This window comes from Myodes glareolus, chromosome 27 (assembly GCF_982192425.1).
Source record: "Myodes glareolus chromosome 27, mMyoGla1.1, whole genome shotgun sequence".
Classification (NCBI taxonomy): domain Eukaryota; kingdom Metazoa; phylum Chordata; class Mammalia; order Rodentia; family Cricetidae; genus Myodes; species Myodes glareolus.
This window is the reverse complement of record NC_142052.1, coordinates 7,484,688-7,509,854: the sequence shown is the minus strand read 5'-3', so window position 1 is coordinate 7,509,854 and position 25,167 is coordinate 7,484,688. Positions and strand designations below refer to the sequence as shown.

The 25,167-nt window shown below is 45.2% G+C and overlaps 2 protein-coding genes across 6 annotated transcripts in view; one reads left to right on the top strand and one right to left on the bottom strand.

Moving 5' to 3' along the window:
* The window catches only part of Dmtf1 (cyclin D binding myb like transcription factor 1), a 41,098-nt gene extending 33,707 nt beyond the window's left edge, over positions 1–7,391 (top strand). For all 4 annotated transcript variants that reach the window (XM_085684066.2, XM_085684067.2, XM_048433574.3 and 1 more), the window contains 5 exons: positions 1,520–1,605; positions 4,251–4,406; positions 4,724–5,098; positions 5,793–5,937; positions 6,130–7,391. In XM_085684066.2, the coding sequence (XP_085540192.2) occupies positions 1,520–1,605; positions 4,251–4,406; positions 4,724–5,098; positions 5,793–5,937; positions 6,130–6,239 (872 nt within the window). In that variant the 3' untranslated portion in view covers positions 6,240–7,391. The remainder of the gene's footprint in view (positions 1–1,519; positions 1,606–4,250; positions 4,407–4,723; positions 5,099–5,792; positions 5,938–6,129) is intronic.
* Tmem243 (transmembrane protein 243) lies at positions 7,215–24,445 on the bottom strand. Of its 2 annotated transcripts, none has more exons than XM_048433577.3 (5): positions 24,293–24,445; positions 23,751–23,930; positions 9,959–10,009; positions 8,895–8,999; positions 7,215–7,747 (listed from the first exon to the last, which is right to left on the bottom strand). In XM_048433577.3, exons 2-5 carry the CDS (start codon positions 23,826–23,828, stop codon positions 7,625–7,627), a joined length of 357 nt encoding a protein of 118 aa, XP_048289534.1. In that variant the 5' UTR covers positions 23,829–23,930; positions 24,293–24,445; the 3' UTR covers positions 7,215–7,624. The 2 variants fall into 2 exon arrangements, with proteins under 2 accessions (XP_048289534.1, XP_048289533.1); XM_048433576.3 differs by having other exon boundaries at positions 23,751–24,045; positions 24,293–24,433.
* Positions 24,446–25,167: the final 722 nt, after the last annotated feature.

Below are 25,167 nucleotides of genomic sequence, written 5' to 3'. Positions count from 1 at the left end.
ACCCAGCGATATATAGAGGAAAGGTTTTTCACTTCAGCTCCATACTTACCTTCCTCCCCCTTCTGACATTTCTTTGCTTTTAGTGACAGAAAAGAAATGAGTTCCAGTTCTTGGAACTGTCTTTATTTACCATTAGTCCCCTCCCCCTTTTTTTGGTGGTGGTGGTGGTCCTACATGATGCTGTTTGCCTGTGAAAAGATTGTTGCCCACAGTATGCGCTTTGTTGTTCACATCTGGGCATTCTGAGTAAGTCTTTGCAGAATACCCTCCTATTACAATCCTATTACGATATGCTTAGTGTTTCTTGACCTCATCTACAAGATGCTAATAGTGCTTTCCATCATTGGGACAAACAAACATGCGCACACACACACACACATACAAGATGCCCTCGTTGAGAAACACTGGGTACCTATTGATACCATGAGCACCGTATATCTGTATATGCAGTGACTATCAAAGGTACCTTTGTGGGGGTGAAGCCCTGGGTTTGATCACATGCATCACAAAACAAAGCTGCTTTGGAGACATTTGAACTAATGACATGCCTTACTCTTTATTTGACCCTCCATTTTTTTTTTATTTTATAGTTTAAGAATTATAAAATAGCAGAAGTTCCTAGCCTAAACAGATGAGCTATTAATGAGTATAAATTGTCCATGGAAAAGATTAGCCACCATTAGGATGACACTATCCATTAGGAAGACAGCAAATATTTCATAAATGGAACCTTAATACTCATTCATACCATCTCTTTTTAATAGCTTTTTAAGAGTATTTTATTACTTCCGAAAAGATATGTGATGTATAGTAAGAGTTCTCCACTCCATTCATTATTGTTAGCATTCTGACCCGTCTCTTGATTTTGCTCGTTAGACCCCATCAAATATGGTCTTCTGAAAAGAATTACTATAAAATATTCTTTTGGTTTTAAAATTGCTTTTGCTCCTCATAACAACTCTATATAGGAAGGACAGATAAAATTTTTGCATATTAATTTGGATTAGATCACTACAGGGGCCATGGAAGAGGCAGTGTTACTATAACTAATACCTACCTAATGTTAGAGACCTCTAGTCCACATCTATAGTGCTTACTAAAATTTCCAGAAAATTTTGTTATTCTGTTTTTTTTTTCTCTTTCCAGCTTAGCCTTGGTGTATTTTTCTTGCTTCTTAACTCTTGAAACACTTCCAGATACACACCAAGAGTTATTAGCAAACCTTTTATAGGTTCTGATAATGTCTTTGGCTTTATGAGCCCTCTGATGTCATTATTGCTTTCTATGGCGTGTGAAAGCAACCATATTAAAAGCTATGGGTGGGCATTACTGTCTAGAACTGACGGTGGGTTGAAGTTAGCTCTTGTGTATGTCTGATCCTTGTGCCATCCCAGATGAGCCCATTATATAACTTCGGGTTTGCAGGCAAATTATTCAGTATACGATTTCCTTCATGACAGCTGATTCCATTGGAGAAACTTCACACGGCATTTTATTATTGTCCTTCTTCTTACCACAGCTTCAACAGACTCCCCTGCTGCTTCTGTTGACTCAGAAACAATAACACTAAACAGTGGAACACTACAGACATTTGAGATTCTTCCAGTGAGTAATACTTGAGATAACAGCTATTGGCTGTGTTTATGCAAAAGAAAGATGAGGTATATAGATGGAATTAGAATTCAGAGGCCAACTGGACAGATTGGATATAAATTGGACATCCACTTTGATGTCATTGTCATGCTTTTTCTCTGTATGTACATACACCAGTTTTTTTTTTTTCCATCTGAAAATGAAATGGTATCGATTTGTACTGACTCAGGTCAAACTGATTATTACCAAAAATTAGTGGGCACTTACTTCATGAGCTGTTGGTAATGTTTGAGTATGTTGAATAGCTCTTATGCTAGTCACTGTATACCAAATGTTCAGTTCCAGTCCTTAATGGTTATAGTTTTACAAATTTTGTTAACTGTAAAAATGTTAACCAGTTATCAGGAACTGGGGAAGTGTTTGCTTTATAAGCACAAAGGACCTTGGATTCCCAGCACCCTAAAGAATCTGGGTGTGGCAGCGTAACTGTAAAGCCCCACTGTGGGTAGACCAATAGTCCACCAAATCAGTGAGCTGTGTTTCAATGACATTGGACAGGGATTGAGGAAGACACCTATGTCGACCTCTGGCCTGCACATGCATTTGCACACATGTGCACACGCACTATGTACTCGTTATTAATGATCAAATTCTAACTGCAAGTTTATCTAAAATAACACAGAACTCATGCCTGAATGCTCAATTTGGGATTTGGGGCTAGCGGTGTGATTGCTGTGCTGGGAGGTAGCAGAAGCTGAAGCTTCAGTCAGCCATACAGTTGCTAGGATAAACAAGCATTCATCCACAGTGTACTAACTTGCTCTTCAATGAGTCAAGTAGATTACAGTACATTTTTAAGCTGAACAACGGATTTATCTCTATGTAGCTCCATATGTGAAAGAAAATCTCGTGGTTCTCACATACTTGAAATCCCATAAATAAAGAAATATCTGGATATGATTCAAGTAAATTTTGGTTGCTTATAACTGGTAGGGGAACGGGGTCATGACTTAAATGGACAGGCTTTCTCTTGGGGGCAGTGAAAACTCAAGAAGCAAAAGTGCCAGCTCGTGTCCTCCTTCCTAACGCAAGCCCAGAGTGGGTTCCTATTTTATTAAGAAAATATAAGCACTCATGTTACTTCAAGATTTATTTTGAATCATGTATTAATACAATAATTTAGTCAACATCCTTTAGCTAAATCCCTTGAAGATTCTATTTCCATCTTTTGGACTTGAGACCGTGGTGATCTCACAGTAGAAATGTACAGTATACTAAACACCGACAGCGACAGAACTTCTTTGGACTTGAGATTAGTGACCTCATAGAAGGAATACACAGTCTATTAATACTGATTGGGACAACTTTACACTTGTTTATTTTTTCTTGGAGAAAGGCCTGTTGGGGGTGCTGTTAAGGTTGTTTACTTAGAAAAGTCCCACCAAATAACCTGGGGCTGGAGACACTGCTCAGCAGAATGAGGACTGGCTGTTCTTCCCACACAACCATCTGTAAATGAAGTTCCAGGGGATTTGGCACCCTCTGTGGGCACCAGGCACATATTGTGTGCACAAACAGCAGGCAAAATTTTGAACTATAAGACTTAAGTGTATTCAAATACTTGCAGTGTCTGTGATTATATACAGTATTAGCACTGATTCCTAGCTGTCTGTGATAAATACTGGTAACCTTTAGAGAAAGGCTTGGTTTTCACTTTGGGCGAAGCAGAGAAAAACTGAGTTCCCAGTGGTGGTGGACACTTTAATAGTCATTTCTGATTCTACCAACCCTTCCCATGAAACATATGTATTATCTCCTTGTTAGCAGTAAGAAATCCTGTAGGGATCCAGGACATAGAAAAGACATTTTGGCCAAGATAATATTGGACTAAAAAACAGACTTCCCCAGCCCCCCCTAAGTACAGAACCCTTAATCTGCAGCTTATTAGATAGCCTGGACTAATATGGACACTTACAGTTTAAAACCTATTAGTGGATAATTCCATCACTATAAAATCTCAAAAGATAAATATATTGTTAGTTGACAACCTATTCAAATGGCATCTTCATTTTCCTTAATACATGAGTGTTTCCTAAAATTATTCCATAATAAAAACATTTCAAGTAAATAAACATCACCAATGAATGTTCCTTTTCAAAAATGTGGTGTTAATCTGTGTTAGTGCATCTCATTATCGAGTGGGGGGTGTGGTACATGCCTTAGTGCTGACGGAGGTCCAAGGATAACTTGAAAGAGTTTGTTCTCTTCCACTTGTGGGTCCTGGGGATCCAACTCAAGTTCGGTGGCAACTTGACCCACTGAGACATTTTGCTGTTTTTTATTTACCACAGAGGAGAGTTTAAAAAGATGATTGAGAATTGCGGTCCTACATTGTCTATGGTAGTTCTAGGTAGAACCTACTGTGTTGATGCTTAGTTGAAACCAGAACTAGAAATGCAAGGGAACAAAAGACATGATAAATGTTTTATCCAGATATTTCAAACAGTGTATATGATGAAGAGTATTCCCTTTGTCATGTGTACACCTTCATGATTGGCCAGTATGCTGCTAGCTACTAAATTCAGTCAGTTTTACATACAGATGTAGACTAAATCCATAGGGTTTGTACCTGTGTTGAACCTCTCTTTCTTCTTCAGTCTTTCCATTTACAGCCCACTGGTACCCCGGGCACCTACCTTCTTCAGACAAGCTCAAGTCAAGGCCTTCCCCTAACTCTGACCACAAGTCCCACAGTAACCCTGGCGGCGGCTGCTCCTGCTTCTCCTGAACAGATCATTGTTCATGCTTTATCCGTATGTCATGTCATTTCCGGGGGCCTGTTGTGGGTCAGGAGTAGTTGATAGAAATCTAAAGTCATTTGGGTTGGGTATCAGTGTACTTCCTGTTTCATTTGCGATGCAGTTTTTGCACCTAATTCTTCACTGGGTACATGCCGAGTCTCCACTATTGCCTCTTATTAGATGCATATCCATCCAAGCAGGGAATTGAGGAAGGGACTCCATGGGAAGTAACAGATTCTAGAAAGTGATGAAGTAGTTGCAGAGGTGAAAGGTATGGGAAGGGAGGTTACTAGTTCCTGTCACCGACAGTGTTCTTTACTATATTACAGCCAGAACATGTGTTGAACAGCAGTGACAATGTCACCGTCCAGTGTCACACACCCAGAGTTATTATTCAGACTGTTGCTACGGAAGACTTCACTTCTCCCGTACCCCAAGCAGAGCTGACAGCTGACAGTGACCTGCGCACGGCCGATTTCCCTGAGCCTCCAGATGCACTAGAAGCAGACACCTTCCCTGATGAAATTCCTCGGCCCAAGATGACTATACAGCCATCATTTAATACTCACGTGTCTAAATTCAGCAACCAGAATAGCACAGAACTGATGAACAGTGTTATGGTCAGAACAGAGGAAGAAATGGCCAACACTGACCTCAAGCAGGAAGGACCGCCTTCTGACTTAGCCAGTACTTACGTTTCTGAGGTAAGCTGTGTAGGTGACTGTAGCCTATGAGTTTTGCCTCGGCCCTCACAGGTACTTTAAGGAGAGGTTCTCAGCCTTCCTAATGCTGCAACCCTTTAATAACAGTTTCTCCTGTTGTGGCAACCCCAACTATAACATTATTACATTGCTACTTCATAACTGTCATTTTGCTACTGCTATGAATCTAAATGTAATATCTGATATGTGACCCCACAGGGTTTGCAACCACCCAGTTTGAGAGCCACTGCTCCAGTAGCCTTTTTTCTTTAGAATCACAAAATGCAATCTCAGGAGGTATTAGTGGACTAACTCTTGTTGCTGGATTGCCTGAGCATAGTTCCTCTCCACAGCAACAGATTGAGAGGCATTTGTTAGCATCCTCTCCTGGATCATCTTTGGGTGGTATGGGTAGTAATAGATTTTAGATACATCCCACAGTGCAACATAATTGTTTTCTCTCTATATAAATGACATTGGACAATTTATTGGTTTAAGATCCTTTTATCAATATTCATTACATTGAGATTCTTGAGGTTCATAGACCCTCATCTTCTTAAGGTCTTAATGTTTATGTTCTAATTTTTAAATGAAGGATATTTAAGAGCTAATATCCAGGTGCTAACAGACCTGGATGTACTTGGGGAATGTAAGTCTATCTTTTTTGTTTCCTTTTTTTTTTTTTAATATTATTTAGGATTTAGAATCTCCCACCATAGTACACCAAGTTCATCAAACAATTGATGATGAAACAATACTTATCGTTCCTTCACCACATGGCTTTATCCAAGCATCTGACGTCATAGATACTGAATCTGTCTTGCCTTTGACAACACTAACAGGTACTGTACTAAGACTCTTCCTCATGAGCCTGGTAAATAGTAAAAGGGAAACTCAGGCAGTTTTATCCAGTCGTGATAATATCTTGATCTGTCAGTGTTCCTTGTAGACTAAATCCTACATGTTAGTAACAGACTTAGACTGGATAATAAGCAAAATACATTTAATACTAACTTTATTTAAACTTATTTCAGATCCCATATTTCAACATCATCAGGAAGAATCAAATATAATTGGATCGTCCTTAGGCAGTCCTGTTTCTGAAGACTCGAAGGACGTTGAGGACCTGGTAAACTGTCACTAGGTTACTAGAGCCAGGTACTCAGGTGAAAGAAGCCGCGTTGCTGATTCTCTTTTCTCCAAAGACAGGAGCAGTCCCAAGGGTTTGGTTTGCCATTCCTGGCTTGTACGTAGCTGCTGTGCTTAAGCCATGCACATTGTTGCTGCTGTTACTTTTTACCTCCGTTAAGGTCTATCATCTGAGGTCCAATGTGTGACAATGTGTTATGGAATGTAGCAAGTTTTAATTGCCCCGATCTGTTCAGATTTATAGCAAGAGGGAGTTGCATTCCCTGTAGCTAATTAAATCACCAAAGCTTACCTGCTCTGGTTTTTTACACACAGTAACACTCATCTCTGCAGTTAGACACTGTATTCTGTCCAGACTCAATTTGGCCTGGTTATAGTTCAGGTTATATTATCAACATGATCCAGCTTAGTTAGCAGTGACCTTCAGAAAGATTGACTTAGGAGTTTAAGACAAGACCAGCATTTATATGAGAACATGGGAAGTGGTGGTGAAGGTTACTCTGGTTACCCCATTGCTGGCAGTGGGAGCTGACTGAGGCGGGATAAAGAGGAAAGCATTAATTAGAGTCAGGAAAACTCACTACAGGTCTTTGGTCTTTAACTCTTAAAGGGAATGTAGATGACTATAGCAAAGCAGTTATCTCCCCTCATCAGAGACAGACAATACTCTACAGTTAGCACTTTGAAGTCATTCAGTGAGGGGAGGGGATATCGCCTGTGTTTGAGAACCATGACTTTTTACTACATGTTTGACTATATCAATTGCCCAGAAAATAGTTGAGGGGTATTAGAGTTTGATGTTCACTTAGTGCATTACCTGTTGGGGGTACAGGATAGCTTCTCCCTCAGGCACTTTTAACAAACAGAATTTGCTTCTGTATCAAAAGAGTCATTCCTAAGGGCAACACCAAAACAAGCCTAGAGGGCTTTAATGATATGATCTTACAGAAAAGTCAAAAAAAAAAAGGAACCTTGTATAAATTATTTTATTTATTATTGTAATTAGATCTTCACAATCAGAGTTGTCTTTTCACTATCTGTTTTATTAATGTGAAACTGTAGTAATAAGCAAAAGTTGGTTGCCTCGGGAACAATAATTGTATATTCAGTTTAACAGAAATAAAAGAGTATTTGTCTTAAAATGAAAGATTTGAGCCGTGCAATTAAAGTGTAAAAAAAAATCATTTTCAAAAGTGGAAATACTTTGCCATTTGAGGGCTGGAATGTTTCAGCTTCTTAAAGGAAAGCGGAGATCTAGGAAACAGCTCCCTTGCGAGAGGGAGTCCAGAGTTACAGTTAACATGGAAATCATGTGCATACTTCAGACCTTCCCAGCTGTCGATTCCCATAGATAGAGTCCTGGGGAGCACTCTGGCTGCTTCACCTTCCCACATCGTGGAAGTACAAGTTCGCACATATACACAACATGACGATAGAAAATAAGATGTAGTAAATTAGATTTCTAAATTTCGGTTCTAAATCTCCTTGCCGATACCAGTAGATCTAAAAGAAGAATCAAAATAAAAATTTAAGTAATGACCAACTCTTGCAATATAAATACAACTAATTCTTTTTATATGGATATCATAGAATTTATTGTCCTGAAATAGTCTTCAGTTAATCATCATTCCTGAGGTCAATGTAGCCATAATTCTTTATGATTCAGATAGCACTACATGTGTTTCCATGATACAAGATCATATATATTCCTGTTTTTGTGATGTATTTGGTTCTGTGATCAAAGTATTATACCAATCACACTAGGTAAAAACATGTTATCTGGATATATTTGAATTCCTAGAGAGGACGGTTCTTAGATTTATGTGATCAATTCAGATAGAAGAGAGCTTATGTAAGTAAATACATACTTTAACTATCTCAACCTTGGTCACTCGGGACTGCAGAACATAGGAGATACGAACACTTACAAGTAGATTTGATCTTGGACTAATTCTACTTAAGTGATATGGCTTAAAAGTTATGTGGGTTTGGAACAATTTAAGGATTTACTTTTTAAAAAAAAACTTAGTACTTTTTAAAAAATAGTGTTGGAGCTCAAAGCCAGGGTCTTGTTGCTTGTGAGCGAGTCTCTCCCAGTGAAACACAGCCTCACCCCAAGTGAAAGGCAAAACCAACAGATAACCTCCAAATAACCATCTTTTAGGGGTGGGTGTTTTGGCACATCAGGGTCTGTATTAGAGCCATCTTATTACAGATAGAACTGCAACTTGATAATCATATGTTTCCGGGGAAATGTGATGTTAATTGTCTTCATTCTGGGAAGAACATAAACCCAAGTGGACCCATATTACCAGAAGTAATCTAGGTAATCTGCAAGACTGTTGAACCCTATGTATAGTTGCTGTGTGCAGGCGAGTCCCATCTGATTTTGCACAATTTGAAGTATTGTGGCAATTCTTAATCTTTCATGTCTACTTATTAAGGAAACTGTTTTCTTCAGGCTTTTTAACTTTGGGATTGAGAAGAAAGGACAATTCTGGAAAAGGGTAATTCTGATTATCCATGGCAAATCCTTGGAGATGTGGGGTAAAAAGGAGAGATGCCCTTTTCTATAGACCCAGGAGCTAGAAATCTGTCCTAAGCACAACGATATTCGGCTTTTACAAACATTTAAATTCCGTGTACTCACAAGTATGCAGGCAGTGATACTACTCAAAGAGATGCAGACAGCAAAAAATATATTCAGTGGTTTGGGAGGGAGGTGAGGGAAAACAAAAGCACTGATCAGTGTCACCTGTATGGAGAGACATGTAAGAGTAATTCCAAGGTGTAGTCAGACTGCAGCACGGCAGAGTTAGACATTCTGCATCATGACATCATGTCCAAGTATTTGACACTTTCCCAGCAAGTACAAAAGAAGGCAGACCAGCCTCAGAAAGAAGCCTCTCCATTAACAGAGATCAGCAGTCATACAAATCCCGTTCCCAAGCTTAATCATTACCAGGAAACGATCTGATTATCTTGGAATTGTAATTTTCCCTATCTACAGTGAGTAGGGCTCACTTTGGCAGAACACACACTGAAATTGGGGCAGTATGCAAACTAGGATGGCCCTGCAGAAGGCCTGCAAATCTGAATCATTCAGTGTCTCCAATGGTGTGGCACACACGCATAAGCTGTTGATACCTTTGTATTTGTTCTCAACACTGCCAAAATGCCAGAGCAAACTAGAATTACAAAATTAGGAAGAAAAAGGTGAATATACGCTGGTTTGACTTGGTTTTTATGAAAAAATACCAAAAGATAGCTTTCTAATCCCCATTTTGTTTCTACCTTGTATTAAAAAGCAATGGAAAAGCTAAGGTTTGTTCTCTTAGCAAATTTTAGTCTTGGTTATCACATTTTATAAACTGTAGTTTTTTACTTTGATAGGCAGATACAGAATGTGTATCATACATACTCTGATGTGCTATGCAGAATTTTAAAAATTAACATCTACTGTCTGAATCTTTGTAAACCTGGTCAGAGTAAACTTAAGGCACTGAAAGAAGCGGAAGAGGTGACAGTCACTGCCACTGTCAGCTACAGATTTCCTAGGCAGGAAATCATGGCCAACTCAATTGACTGATTTACTCTTTCCAACTCGACTATGATTGAAATATCTATATGTTCATACGTCTTTTGTTTGGGGAAGATTGATAGTAAAGTTCTCAAAACTGGCCAAGAGTATAAATGCAAAAAGAAGATACTTACTAGAATCAATAAGGTGGTTAAACCGCCAACAACTAAATTGATGATTCGATCCTGAAAGAGACAAGAGTCTGTTAGCCAGGTAACTTGGATTCAGCTGCTGCCAGAGTGGAAGCCGGAATCTTATAGAATCAAGAGACCAAGAGCTGGGCCTTTGACATCCACCAAAGAAAGCTGTGCTAATAAAAACATAGAAAAGGTGTTCAGGTTGCCAGCCTTGGCACCAGACTGATCTAGATGTATAAAGTGACAAAGGAGGTGGCTTTGTCTACCTGAAAATATTTGGTATTGTTAGAAAGGACGGGGTGCCATGCTGGACAAAGGCTATAGTCCAGCTTCTACTGTTTTTCTCCAACTTAGTAAGACTTCAGTAATATGAACAAAGAATTGTTTGAAGAGCCAAGCACCCATCCATTAAGTTATCCTGTGGTTTTCAGCCCTAAGCCAACCAATTCCTATAGAATATCTAAAGCGGGGGGGGGGGGGGGACCTAAATTTCACAGGCCAGGGTAAACTTGGGCCAGTGTGTTTTAAACTACTTGCCAAAAATTAGAGGTAACTTGGAAACCAAGCATAACTATGTTACAAAGTCATAAGGTTGGTGAGTTTTGTAGAATTACAGAACAATGAATGGGCTAGAGTTATCACTCAGTAGTACACACATTCCTGGCATGTACAGGGCCCTAGGCTTCATTCCCCAGCACCCTCATCCCAAGAGAAAAGAAATTATATATAAAACAAGGTTGGGGCTAAGACTTGACCAGGAAACAGCCACTGAGAACAACTCATTTGTGAGAAGCCAAAGCTGAGTCATGAACTTGTATTTATGGAACGGGGCTACTGGGATTCAGCCTCCCTCACTCTGGCCCTTGAAAGCCGTGGTAGGCAAAGCTGGGGAGCAGGAAGATCAGGTTTGCGTGGCCTGACCTGTGCAAGGACAAACCACGCCTCTGCAGTGAAGGCCAGTGATCAGAGGTGGGAAGGGACTCAACAGATCTTACAACTGCAGCCCATCAGAAGTCAGTACTATCCCTTAAGGACGAGACCTGGGGGCAATTCATTAACCACTTATCTTCCTGCCCACACATTTGTGTCCGTACAACTATGTGGAAGTTTCACGTGTCTATTCTGAGTATCTGCAGACATTTACTGTGGGTCTTCACACCCAAGAGCTGTCACCAACAGAGGTGTAAACAGCCAAGGTAAGTCAGTTTCCAATGTTGTCACAGCAGCTTGCCTGCCAAAACCAGGAGGAACAAAAAACAACCGATGGAGGAAAACTGACCAGACTTTCACCAAGCTTCTGAAACAAGGGATGAGGGGACCAGGGAGGCTTAGTCAGTAATAAGCATGAGCCAGAGGAACTGAGTTTGGCTCGAATCCCAGCACTCAACATAGAAAGCTGTACGAGCTGCCTGGATGAGTGAGCTCACGAGGGCCTGGAACCAGCTCCAGGCGATTTGACATCCTCTGCTGGTCTGCTCACCCACGGGTACCGGGTACACACTCAGTTTCTCAATGAATATATCTGTACATCCTCTCCCAGGAGTTGATAGGGTGTAGAGACAGGTGGGTCTGTAGAGTTCAGTGGCCAGCCAGAGCAGCTGAATTAAGAGACCTGATTTCAAAAGGGTCTATAGAATGATAAAAGAAACATCGAACATCAAACCTCTGGCCTCCAGTGTGTGCATACATACATACACCACACATACATCTAAGGACTTGGACATGGGGAAGGAGGCTCAGGAAAATCAAAATACCAAGGTCTATAATTCTAAGGTAAAGAAACAGGTTGTCAGGCCTGGACACCCCAAAAGCGCCTATTGATCGTAACATCCCTTGCGACACAGAATATCCTAAAGGCCACTCTGTTGTAGACAAAACTGGCAAGTGACAGATGGTACCGTGCAAAGCCGATTAGTGGCATATCCTATCAGCCTGTTCACAATAGCATAACTGCTTTGTTCACGGTAATGAGAATACCCCTAAATTTCCCTGCCTGGCTTCTAGATTTGTGTATCTCCCTGAATTAACAATTACTCAGCTAAAAAGCCGTGCTCTCGGTTGTTCCTAGAAGGAGATAAACTACTCAGGAGGTGGCATCTTTCTCCCAGCCAGGACTCTGCCTTCGGGTCTCCTGCGACAGACAACCATAGATCCTTTCTAATGCCGTATCCAAATCCTGGCTACTCCGATATGGAATGTGGTCCAGCTGCATTAGCCTCACCTAAATAAGCACCTATTTAAATGCAAAATTAAACCCTGCTTCAGATATGCTGAGTTAGAAAGTATTTTTAACAAGATCTGGGATGAACCTTGAACTAACCATTTTGAGAGTAACAATCCATTGCTTGAGACAGAGATATTCCAGAGTCCAGCAGGTTCTTCCAGGTTCCAGTCTTCAAAGGACAGAACAATGCACTCTCTAGTTATTTACGGCGCCAGAGGGCATTTAAAGAAGAGTGTGCCCCAAAATTGAGCTGAATTGTACAGAGATGAACGTTGCATTTAAACTTTGTCATTTATAAGAGAAACTGAAACTCAAGTTTTTCTGTGTCTGAAGCTGGTGTTATTTTTACCAGTTTTACCAGAAACTACCTTTCCCCCCGACACCCCCTCCCCCGGGTTTTATTTTTATCCTATGTCTTATCTGACTCCGACACTCTCTAGCTATGTAACCCGACATGGAGACCCCTTAAAGCCCTATCTTATTTGATAGACCAAGATGGGCAAAGTGATCGTTTCAACAATTTACAGTTCTGAATGAATGCACTTCAGCCTACACTCGGGTCAGAGCAGCCTTGTAACTAAAAAGTCCCCAATCTTACCTGGTCAGTCATCATCCAGCAAGCACACTGGTGAACAAGGTAAAGGCCCTCGGACTGACGAAACTCGGGTAACTCATGATGGTTTTTGCCGGATACTGGCAGTCACATCCTGAGTAACCAGTAGCCAGCAGCCACCATCCCCTCTGGCTGGCCATCCCCGTTGCTATAGAGTTCAGAATGCTAGCAAGCACCATGTTCAGTCTTCGTTTCCATGGCAAACCATGCTTTACCTACTCCCAAACCCTGAACACAAGTAACTATAAGAAGATGAAGGCAGGAATTCTAAAGGGGCTTAGAGAAATTCAAAAGGTGGGATGAGGAATTAGGGGGAAACTGCCTACGAGATCGTCTGACTTAAATTTAAGTCTAGTGCAGCCACCTTCCTCTATTCTTTTTCCATGGCTTGAGTTACCTGCGGTCAACAATCCAAAAATACCAAAAGGGAAATACCAAAAATAAACTATTTTTTCAACTGGATATTCTGAGCAACATGATAGAATCACATGTAGCTCCGTGTGTGTGAATGAATATATATATATATATTTTTTTTTTTTCCATGATACCGAGACTACATAATACCCATGCTGTCTGGCATAGCCAACACAGCTGCAGCATTTGTGGTCAATACTTTTACTTAATAGAGCGAGGCTGACAACTTAGATGCTGTCACAGAGAAGCCGGAGAGTATGACCTCTAAACAAGGTGCTAGGACTTACAGGGGGAGGGTTACTACAGCTAGTAACATCCCAGTAGAAACACACCCCGCCCGTGCAAAGCTCTGCAGAAGGGAAAGGCTGTGCCCATTTCACTGTTGATCCTCACAAGGTAAGTTACAGCCACAGTGTGTGCTTAGTGCTTAGCTACCTGATTCAGGTATCTCGAAAACAAAGGACACTGTTCTGAGTAGATCAAAGATATACTACCTGTGTGCTTCCCTGAGACCGACAGTTATTAACAAGGGAAGAGAAGGCCTCTCCTTCAGCAATTTCCTTAATGCCTGAGAGTGCGCATCTCTCTCACCTGGGACCCAACCTGTCACAACTAAATGCAGCCTCGTTGCTTTTAGGATGGGCATGGAGCAGAACGGGAAGCTGTGGCCCGGTCCTGCCCTCAGGCCCAGTATCCTCTCAGGTGCTTCCAGAATATGCTATTGTTTTCAAGGAAAGAGCAATAATAAACTCTGGGGATCACATGGGTCAACATCCTCCTGGCTTGATTACAAGGTCAGTTCCTGCTAGAGCAGGAAAAGGCGGTGACCAGGGAGGCTTCATCCATAGGCTCATCCCTATGCAGTGTGTCTCCGCATTCTCAGGAGAAAACTGCAGGAAAGGAGGAGAACGAGGCTGCCGTACATTCTCCTCACACTCTTGGAGGTCGGGCAGGGCTGGAGTAACACCCTTCCCCGGGTGACGAGTCTCCACACTGCATACTTGAATGCTCGTTCTTCTCCACCTCAAAACTATGATACAAACTAACTTCCCTGTGAACTGCTTAAGGCTCTCCAGAGATGCCGCTCATCTCCAAACCTCAGCAGAATACGTCACTACTCAGTGTGCTAATCCTAGACTCGGAGAGGCAAGGCTTCACAGGGCCAGACATTTTGTTTTTTGAAGTAGCGTAACTTTTTGTTTTTTATCGATTTTTATTGAGCTCTACACTTTTCTCTGCTCCCCTCCCTGCCTCTCCCCTCCTCCCTTGAACCTCCCACAAAGTCCCAATTTGGAGTAGGTTAACTTTCAGTCATCTCTTCCTCCACATGTCCAAGTTGGTAAAGCCAAGCCTTTTTCACTCAGACACTGAGCCGCTTCATAGAATGGAAGTCCAGCCCGTTTGTACCACGGCACATGCTCTCACCATCCTCCGAGAAGAGCACCTTCTTCTAATTCAAAACAAAACCAAGCCATGTCCCTGTGGGGGCTGCAGTGGTTAGAGTGCCTTCATTGTAGCTCATCGGAGTCCTCTGCTAACCACAATACCCAGGATTTATCAAGATGGTTATTACATGCTAAAGGCAGAAACTGGGCTGACTACAGATCCGTGCTGTCTATTCTCGGCTAGTCCTTCACTGTGCTCCACCGGCCTTTTGAGTTGACTGATTCTGACCTCTCCAGAAAGTGCTTGGAAGTTCTCCCCCCACCCCAGATTCTCAGTCTTATTCTTGAACCCAGTTATCAGTCATCCCCAGACAACAAAATGCTAGCAGAGAAAGGAATGCCCCCCACCTCCATTCCGCCTCAGCAGAAGTGGCTGCACCCATTCCCTTCCTTAACCCATCACCTCCATTTAATCCGTTCACTTGTTCTCACTGAGGAACACCACTGGCCTTAAAATCTCAAATCCTTCCAACATCAGAGGACCTTCATTCTACCATGCTTCCTGCTTGGATTTTCAGATTTCTCTTTCTGCTTTTCCTGTTGACTAAGAATATGGAACAGTAAATGGAGAGAGAACAGAGTATGGGGGGGCGTGAGCAGTCACTCTGGGGTGTGAGGTGTGAAAAGCCCTTTTCAAGGAAAAGCAAGGAAACAGGCAAGGAGCCAGAGGGGGTTGTTGCAAACAAATCTCTGCAGCAATGGCCAGAACGAAAGTGGAATGCGCCGGGAGGGCTGTGAAGCTTGGAGAGTAGCAGGCTCTTCAAAGTTAGGGCGGAAACAACCCACGGGGCTGACAGAAGTATCCTCTTTGGAGCCTGGCATGGGGGTGCACGCCTTTACTCCCTGCACTTGAGAGGCAGAGAGAGGCTAGTGGATCTCTGAGATCTACAGAGCCAAACTGACCTACAGAGCAAGTTCCAGGACAGCCAGGGATATAGAGAAACCCTGCCTGTGTGAAACGGAGAAAAAAGGGGGATATCATCTTCAGGAAGGTATAGGTGCTGTCCTGCATGCGATCAGCAACACTCAAAGCTTTCTCCTGCCCTCCCACTCCTCCTTAAGTTGAGAACATAGCATTACTCCCCTCTTGGGGAAGCAACCCCCACCAATCTTACCACCGCCTTTGTCTTGGGACTTCCCAACCTCTTAGAAGAGTGAGAAAATAAATTGCCGTCCTTTACAAATTACACACCAAGCGGCATCTTGTTCCAGGAGCACCAGTGTACTAGAACAAGAGAACGACGTCAAGCCTAATAAGTGACAGTAAGAGAAGAAAAGAAGATTCGATCTTCCCCCAGCACTTAGGGTCTATGAGAAAAGACATATGGCCCAGCACACTCTCTAGGATGCAGTCGTGAACTTCACTGATATGCACTGAACTCTTCTTGAGATCTGCTAGCACCATGCCCAGTTAAAATCCTACTCCCAAGACTGGCCTGACATCCTTGAGAACTCCAACTAGGAAAGGGTGCATTCCGACATGTGTGGTGCACCCCTCAACCAGCAAGCAGGAACGATCACGAAATCAAGGATTCTTCTCTGATCGCACTTTATTGGAGCCACTCCATTGAAGGAGAAGTGGGGAACGAGAGAGAGAGAGAGAGAGAGAGAGAGAGAGAGAGAGAGAGAGAGAGAGAGAAAGCGAAAAAGAGAGAGGCCCAAGCGGCAGCTGCTTTTCTAGGGTGGAGAGGCTCGGAAACTGTCCTGATTGGTGAATACCAGGGCCTCGGGACATGCCAGGGAACCAAGGCTCAGTTATGCAAATACAGACCAAGGCCCACTGGGCAACTTCAAAGGATTTGTTTACCTCCAAGCTACAGGACGCCAGCATCATTTAACAATGGCGATGATCTGACAGCTCCTTACTCCGACACCTATCAGTACCAAGCTTCCTACCCCACACTTCCATCAATATCTCTGAATGTTGGGTACTCTTTCTAGTAAGAAAGCGGGGCAAGGCATTAGCACGCAAAGCCCACTAGCAGAACCCTGCACTGCTTACCCAGAGCGAGGAGGGCAGACCTAAGCCACATCCTACTCTCACGGTTCTCAAACTTAAGGATTTTCGGGCTGTAGGTTAGAGATGGATTTTCAGAAATTACTTTGCTTTTCTTCCAGTTGCTGAGGAAAACTTCCTGTCATTCAAGCTCTAGAAATGGCTAGGTTAGACAGCCCTGAGGGGAAAATCCCTGAGGGCTCCTGCTGCAGGATGACGGAGGAGTCCTTGGGCCCTGTCAGTGTCTCTTCTGAACTGCCTATCTCTACCTAAGTGGGATCTTTCCCCCTGTGTGCTCCTGAGAGCTGACCAGAGGGGCAAAGGACATGCAGGAGTGGAAGGTGCGCCTGCCTCACTGGCTAGCTCTAGGGAATAGTGAGCTCTGCCTGTTGGCGCAACCTTTCTGAGACTTCCCAGAGAAACAGCCAACTCTGAACAGAACTGTAAGGGGGGAGGGGGGTGTGGAAGAGGGGTTTCAAGAATGCAGGTGGCCAGGTATGGTGGCGCATTCCTTTCATACAGGCTCAAGAGGCAGAAGCAGGCTGATCTCTGAGTTTGAAGCAAGCCTGTTCCTCATGGTTTGACCACAGCCAAGGCTATGCAGATCCTGTCTCAAAAGAGTGAAATAAAAATACAACCCGTCCGCCACCTTCACACGGTTTGCACTGCTACATGTAACCGTGAGCACAAAACTCCCTCCTTATTTTGATCAAGAAAGAGTTACTTCACAGACGTTTATTAATATCCCCTGATTTCACCATAGTTAGGTTGTATTTTTGTACATTCATCCAACCAGATTCTCCTCACAGATACCTGAAATAGATGATGTTCACTGAAACACCATTTGTGGACATCAAAGTAAAGGTGGAACGCAAACAGTCTCCATGTTTGGTACCCACAGAGGCACACTGATGACGCGTACCGGAGACTCAGAATGGCAGACAGAGGAAACACTAGGCGGAGACCTGACAGACCAGGTTCACAAACCTCTTCAGCGTACACCTACCAGTAGGTGCATAAATCACTTCACTTTTAAAATGTAGCCTTTCAATTGTGTACAGCTTGCTAGGTTATTGTAAGGATTAGGAAATAAAGGCCCTTACAAGAGAACAGTTGTCATTCCGTGGTAAATGGTGGCCGATTCAGGTGGCCCTATCTAATGGGAAGTCTTTAATGATTGATTAGACTCCTCAGAGCTGAAGGGGAACTGAACTGACTCCTCCATGCTTAGCCACAATCTCCAAAGCCGCCAGCAACTTTAAATTCACTTCACTCCCATAAGGACATTCAAGTTTGTCGACAATCTGAGCTCAGAAAATACCATTACCACAACCTGCCCCTGACCATAAGAAAAATAATGATTCAGCTCATGAGAACCAGGCAATTACCACACCCGAGCAGAACTCCAGTCGTCCCAGAGAACAGTAAACCAGTAGAGTGTCTGCGAGGCTGGGCTCCGTCTGTTTCTTACACGATCCCACACCACTCACCCATTCACTACTGGCCTCTGCTACACATTCCTCAACAGGAAGAGAGGCAGTAATGGAACTGCCCGAGAGTTTAAAACACCACTTCCTGCTTGGTGTTTACAGGAGCTTCTGAACAAAAGCCTTTGCGTTCTGTTGTCTTAGAATCTCCCAAGACTACAGGTTATCACCTAAAACTTAATATACTTAAGACCATACACAGAATGAGTCAACAGCCCCTTTGCTTAGGGACCACACTCTAGAAGAAGCCACATCTACCCAAGTTCCTCACGGTACACAAATCAGTGCCAGGGTAATCCTCCTAACAGCCAGGTTTGTTGAAGAGAAGCAAGGACAAAAGCGGGGCTTTTAGGTTCTAAAGTAGCAAATAAGGCAGACTGAACAGGACTCATGGTTGCAGGCAGAGGCGACACTACACAAAGATCACAAAAATTGAGAGGCAGTTAGCTGTCAGGCCAACAAGATGGCTCAGCGAGAAAAGAAACATCACTTGCCACACAAGCCTGGCATCCTGGGTTCAATCCCCAGAGGAGGGAGGAAAAGGAGGCAGCTCCAAAGGTCAGAGGAGAAATGGGAGCTTGGAGGGAGGTGGCACCGGGCAGGGTACGACCAGCACGTCCCAACCTTCTCCGGATGGATGTCTTCTGCGGAGCTTTCCAAACACTCGGTGCCTGGCAGAGACCCAGCCCCAGAGATCCCAAGTCCTCTGATCCTGAGAAAGGAGGAAGAAAACTATGCAGGGTAGAAAGGGAAATGCCACTGCAGCTGTGTGTTCAGAACTGCAACCGGCCCAAGGAAGTGAAAGCGATTTGGAGGGTGAGATGAGAAGAGAGAACTGTCTGCAGTCCCTTGGCAACTGGCTCTCCTTCGAGGGAGACAGAGCCAGGCTCACAGCACCGCGGACGCTCAGCAGCCAACAGAAACCTGAAGCTTACACTCCTCAGAGGGCGGCCTTGTGGGACCCTGCGCACGAGAGGCAGTGAAGACTTTAATCAGAAAAAAACATTTTGAAAGGAGCTAAAAATCACATGAATAGCATTCTCGTCCTGCATCTGAATACTCCCAGTTCAAACGATTAGAACTGCAAGTAATGAAAAAAATTGGTTTTGCTACTTGTTTGCTTGCTTATTTTACTGGGAGATGTGAGAAGAGGATTTTGCTCTTAGAAGCTAGTATGTAAGCCTCAGCGTCCACTAACTCCACAGAGGGCTTTCTTTCCCCTTGCTGCCTGCTACAGAGTCCACGGAAGGAACTCCTCACCCGCAGTTTCCAACACGAGTAACGGAAGAGTAACTACGGACTTTGTGATCAGTGGCCATCACTGGGCACATCTCTCTGGAAACCGTTTTCTGTTGAGCCCCACCAAGTGAAGCAGTGTCCTTTGCCACCTGCGTTCACGGTGAGGAACTCTTTTCTCTCGTCCACCGGAAGAATCACAGTCCTCTTCACACCCAGGTCCACCCAGCCTGAACAATGGGGACTGACTTCAGAGACCTTGCACCTAACTCCAAAGTCAAGAAATGACCCTCAACTCTGGGCAACAATTTCGTGCCCATCTACTGTAGAGATAGGTGTGGTTTTTTTTTTATTTTTTGAGACAGGGTTTCTCTGTTTAATAGCTCTGGCTGTCCTGAACTCACTCTGTAGACCAGGCTGGCCTGGAACTCACAGGCGTTCCCAATGCCTCTCAGCGTTGAGTTTAAAGGCACGTGCCATTACCACCTGGTGAGATGGGTGTTTTTTCTAAAACCAAGCAGTAAACAGAGGGATTGTCTCCAGGCTTTAGTTCCCACTGCAGCAGGGAAGGAGCGGGAGGAGCAAAGAAAGAAGTCTAGGTCCAGCAGACAGCATTCCACAGAGCCATGTCTCGGGATGCTCCCACAGTGGGGAGAGAACTAGGTAAGGTACCATAAGGTAAAAGGCCACACTACCAAAGCAGAAGTACTGCTCCCAACCTCCTCAAACTAGCATCAGAGAGAAGAATCAGCACATCAGGCTTCTGACACTCTCAGAGCAAAGGAAGGCATTCACAGACCAGGGCTACAAAACCGTAAGTGCAATCCACACACTGTCCAAAGGATGGGACTGGCGATACAAACTTCGTACCTGAAAAGTGGCCCATCAGAACGGAAATGGACTCCAAGCATAAAACATACACTGGACATCAAAGACAGTCCAAAAACATTTTAAAATCTTAATTTATACTGATTATATACAGAAACAACGGATTTATGAGTTTAAATAGTTTGGCAGCGCTACAAAGAACATATAACTTATAAGGCTCAAATATTTCTTTGTAGAGAGAGAACAAGAGAGATCGTATGTGTGTGCGTGTGCACACTAGGGATCAAACACACGTGTTAGGCTAGTGCTCTACCACTGAGCTTAAGTCTTTTCTGAGTGTTTTGGTTGGTTGAGTGGATGGGTGGGGTTTGGGGGTGGAGAAGGGAGTGTCATGAATTAAACCTGGAGCCCTGTACCTGCTAGGGAAGCATACATGCTCTGCTCTTGTTGTCCACAGGTGGCAGTGCCCGTTTACAACATGGGCAGAGAAACATCAGATATTGACCATTTTGCTCTCTGTCTGAAAGAAATGTACTACAGAACAGAACTTAATGCTTTTGCGTTTTGGTTCTGTTTGATACAGGGTCTCACATCTCAGACTGGCCTGGAACTACGTAGCCTAGGTTGGTCTCCGTCTCGCAGCAAGCTCACTGTGTCCTTGCTGGGAAGACATGGTTTAAAACATGAAAATAACATGCTGATATCCTGACCAGTATTTATAACATTTTTAAAGGTATCAGGGAGGTATAGTTTCTTATAAAATATGACCGCCATTCCCTGGCATTTGTCAGTGCCCCTCAAATGTAACAAGAACTGTTTGGATGGCTCCCTCTATGCAGCTGTTCCCTAAATATCACACTGATGTCATTGGAATCACTGGGATCATCAGGACAGACAGTAGACGAGCCTTCGGGCCTGCCTACTCGCGTGCTGCTCCCAGCCCACCAGCTCACATGTTTCCTCTACAGCAGATTCCAGGGCCATGAACACAAACTCCCCACTTGATCCCCTACATCCTGGGAAATGGCATCAAGCATGCGCAGATCTACGGTGTGTGGAGACCCTTCCACACAGGCCACCTGATTAAGTGACTCCTCACTGTTCAGCTCGCAAAAGGGAACTGGCAAAAGGCGGCCAGAGAAGTAATGCGTGACTGAACACATAACTCTGTGAAGCTCACTTCCTTAGTTGTACACCCGAAATGAAACCTCCATCTTAGAAAGGACCCTGATGATCAAGCCAGGGAGAGCTGAGCACCGGCCGGCTGCGCCCAGCACTGAGGAAACACAAGCTCCAGGCTCTCCTCTGGGCTCCAGTCCTCTTTACCTTGAGAATTAGGGATTGCACCGGTAACTGCGAACCTACGCACTTGGTTGTTCTAAAGACACAAGATCACAAAACGCTCCGAGAATCTGTCACGGGAAAGCGGGCTTTCTCCTCTAGATTTTTCTCTCATAAACGGTCGTTCGCCCTTACCAAGTTTCCACTTGTGGCTCTGTGGCTCCTACGTCTAGTTTGCTGGCCTCTGAAAGGCAGTAAGGCAGAGACGCCCGTAGACAAAGGGGAGAAGGAGACTTCTCAGAATCTCCAAGTCTCCTTCAGTTCCAGCAGGTCCTACTGTCCAAGGGAACGGCTGGGCTGCAACGTGTCCTGTCATCATGGAGGCCCCATTCTGGGTCCTTGCCCCTCTCTGGCCTACAAACAAAGTCTTTAAACAAAGACAGATGTTTTTCCTCCAGGTTAAGCAAGTCAATTTATGTGAAACACGTTTTGTCCCATGCCAAACCATGGATTTCTTTCCTTTCTGCATTCCATGGAATTTATATGCAATGGTCCTGTCCACTTCACAGGGCAAGCTGAGCGGTGCAGTTGTAAGGGAGGTGCATATATATATATAATTATATATTAGTCTTAACTTTTTCCTTGAGTCACCAAAGCAGCACGGGCCGTTCCACTCACTGCACGCTTGGACTCAGGTGTGTCGTGAATAGGAATATTTTTGGATACTGATGTCCTTGGATGGGTTTCAAATGGATGAGGGACGGTAAGACACTTGCAAGCATTAAGCAGTGGGCTGGTCAATAACATCAATTATTTCTCAGTGTCTACATAGTTGTTAGGAGGTTTGGCTGTTTTGCTCTTGAAGTTTTGGGGTCACAGTTGCACTGCGCACCTCAGGTTGACCTTGAACGCCTGAGATCAAGGGCTCCTTCCGCCACAGCCTCCCCACTGCCCAAACTAACACAGTGAATGGCCTCAGGTTCTGCGCGTCTGCTCAAGTCAACAAGTCCATAGGGAAGACCGGGGCCACTGCAATACCAGGTCTAAGGAGTTCAAAGTGGTCTCAGTCGCTCAGATTCCCAATCAGTGCTCAAAGAGGTATGTGCAGGAGACAGTGATTTGGAGACAGTTGGATGAATTTTCCACATAAATGCCAAGTTTCTCTTGGTAGCCAAACCACATTTCCCCTGTGCTGTGACCTGGGCCACATCCACCTAGATCTGAATATATCTATATACACATCTATTCCTGACCTGCCCCTCAATACCCAGGACCTGGTTCACAGCGAATGCTTAGCAATGTCTGCACTGATAGGAACAGCAGTGAACTAGAGTTCCCGAGCACAGTCGGCTGAGAAGATGTGAAGTCACAAGACTCTGGACATCGAGCTTAAAATGTTTTATTAAAAACACTCCAAGATAAAGCAAAAAAAAAAAATCTATGTGGAATTTAGGCAGGTTGGCAGCTTCCAAATTCAGGGTGGTGCCCCTGACTGCCAGGTGGAGAAATTCCCTGTGTCCACGACAGGCTCTTCCCCAAATGGAAGAAGAAATCCCAGCTCTGCACTAAGTGCGCTAACTTCTCAAAGGCTGACAGCCCTTATCAGGGGTCAATGGTCACCAATGCCATTCACAAGAACAAACAGCAGGTTAATCTTACCCTGGCCTCTCAGGAAGTTAATGCTGAGCACGGAGAAAGGCTTCTCTTTCTCTCTTCAGTTGTTGACCAGACAAATTACCTAATCAAGTTCTTTGAAAAGTGTTACACTCTTTTCCGGGACCTGTCTGTCCGATTTGAGACTTTGCTTACTTGAGTGCCGAGACCCTTGGATCACCTCCCGGAACGGTGACCTACATTCCCCCTCACACAACTGCTTCACAACCTCGGCACGGACCGGTTAAGGGCTCTAGGTACACAGATTACCTAGGATAATTATCAGGCACAGCCCTGGGCCTCTGGGCGGAAGCTCTCACCGCACACCTGAAGCACAGCTCCAAAGTGCGGTTGTGCAAGCCTCACAGGAATCTCCCTCCACGGCGGGGTTTCCGCACTCTCGTGAAGGGCTTCCCACCAACTGCCCAGAACTTTCTGAACTTTCCTCCACTCCAACCTGCTCTTGAAGACGAGTGCAGGGCAAACATGCCAAGAGGGAGGCGGAACTGCAAGACCAGCTCTCTGCACTTCCAAGTTCACTCCAGGCCCAAGTGGGTTGGAGGGAGGCGGGACAGGCGCACTCCGGGCCCGGGGCCCCCCTCCGGTACTCACCTTGGCGGACGTCTCCCCGAACAGAGGTCTGTTGTCCAGGCCGCTGGTCCCGTAGGTCCTGGTAGTAAAATCCTCCATTTTGGGGCTGCTCCTCTCGTCCCTTAGCCGCTCAAAAGCGAGTCCGCATCAGCTCGCCAGGTCGGGACGCCGGCCCCTCACGGCGCACGCATGGCCCGGGCCCTGGGGGGAGGGGGGAGGAGGGGAGCGGGAAATCCCGACGGGGCGACTGTCACTCCCGGGGGCCGCGGCCGCTCCGCCTGAGCCCCGCCGTCCTCCTCCTCCTCATCTCCAGCCGCTGCCGCAGGAAGTGAAAAGAAACAAACAGCGCTTGGCCGACGCCCCGCCCGCTCCCCGCCGCCCCCCAATCTCTGCTCGGTTCCGCCGGGACAAAGTTTTCCCCGGCCCGAGTCCCCGCTCGGCGGGCGAAGTTGCGGAGCGAGCGCCCCCCCCTCCCCCGCACACCTCCCCGGCTCCGCCGAGAGCTCGGCATCCGCCCGCTCCGCAGCCCCCGTCCGGTCCCCCGTGCTCCCCGCAGGCCAGACCTTGGCGTCCCCGGGCCACGCGCGCGGCGGATCCTGGTGGCTCCGCGACCCGGAGCCACGGCTCCCAGACGCCGACGGGACCCCCGCACCGCACCGCACCACACCGCACGACGCGGCGACTGCCCTGGGCTCTCGGATCCCGGACCGCGGCCACTGTCGCAAACCGGTCGGGCCCGCCCAGACCGCGTCACGACTCGGGCAGCCAATCCCACGGGCAGAGGCGCCGCCTCGGCTGCGGAGCTTTATTTTGCAGAGGTGCGGGTTCTCCTCCGCCCCACGCGGGTCTCCGCCTCTCCGCCGTGAGCGGCTGCGCGGTGCACGTGGCCAGAGCACGGATCCGAAGGCACCTCGGATTTGGCGTCCCCTGAAAGTGGCCTGCTTTGACACTTTAGGGAAGCACTGGCACGGTGGATGCTCGTTTTATTCTGTATTACCTACAGCATTTGAGGTCCAAGTTTACATAAACGGGAAGAGATGGTGCTGGATATTTCTTCGACTGGTCCGGTGAAGGTGCTGAGTAAATGCGTTGGCTTAGAGAGCTGATGGACGTGTTGGAGTCGCTCTACGTGTGGAGTCCTTCACAAACACTGAAAACCAAACAGCTACACGAGATTGTCCGGACACTCGATGATCCCTAGATTCAAGGGAGCTCTGACACTGTTAGCATGCGGAAGACGGAGCAGAAGCCGAACGGCCACACAACGCTTAGAACCTAGACACGGGTTCCAGTGATCACGCAACAGTTTAGAACAAGGGATGGGATAACAACCGCCAAGAATTCCCAGCGCTGAGTACACTTAAGAGTTATACGTGTCCCGGTCTGCCATACGTATTTTACAAATTAGCTATTTACCCGCGACTTTTCCTTAACAGCA

Bases quoted from the DNA above. Each gene is read 5' to 3' on its own strand.
- Tmem243 (XM_048433577.3), bottom strand. From the start codon at position 23,828: ATGGAGGATTTTACTACCAGGACCTACGGGACCAGCGGCCTGGACAAC. The intron at 9,000-9,958 runs GTAAGTATCTTC...CTCTCCATACAG, and splicing joins TAACCACCTTATTGATTCTA to GTGACACTGATCAGTGCTTT. The intron at 7,748-8,894 runs GTGAGTACACGG...TTCTTCTTTTAG, and splicing joins GTATCACTGCCTGCATACTT to ATCTACTGGTATCGGCAAGG.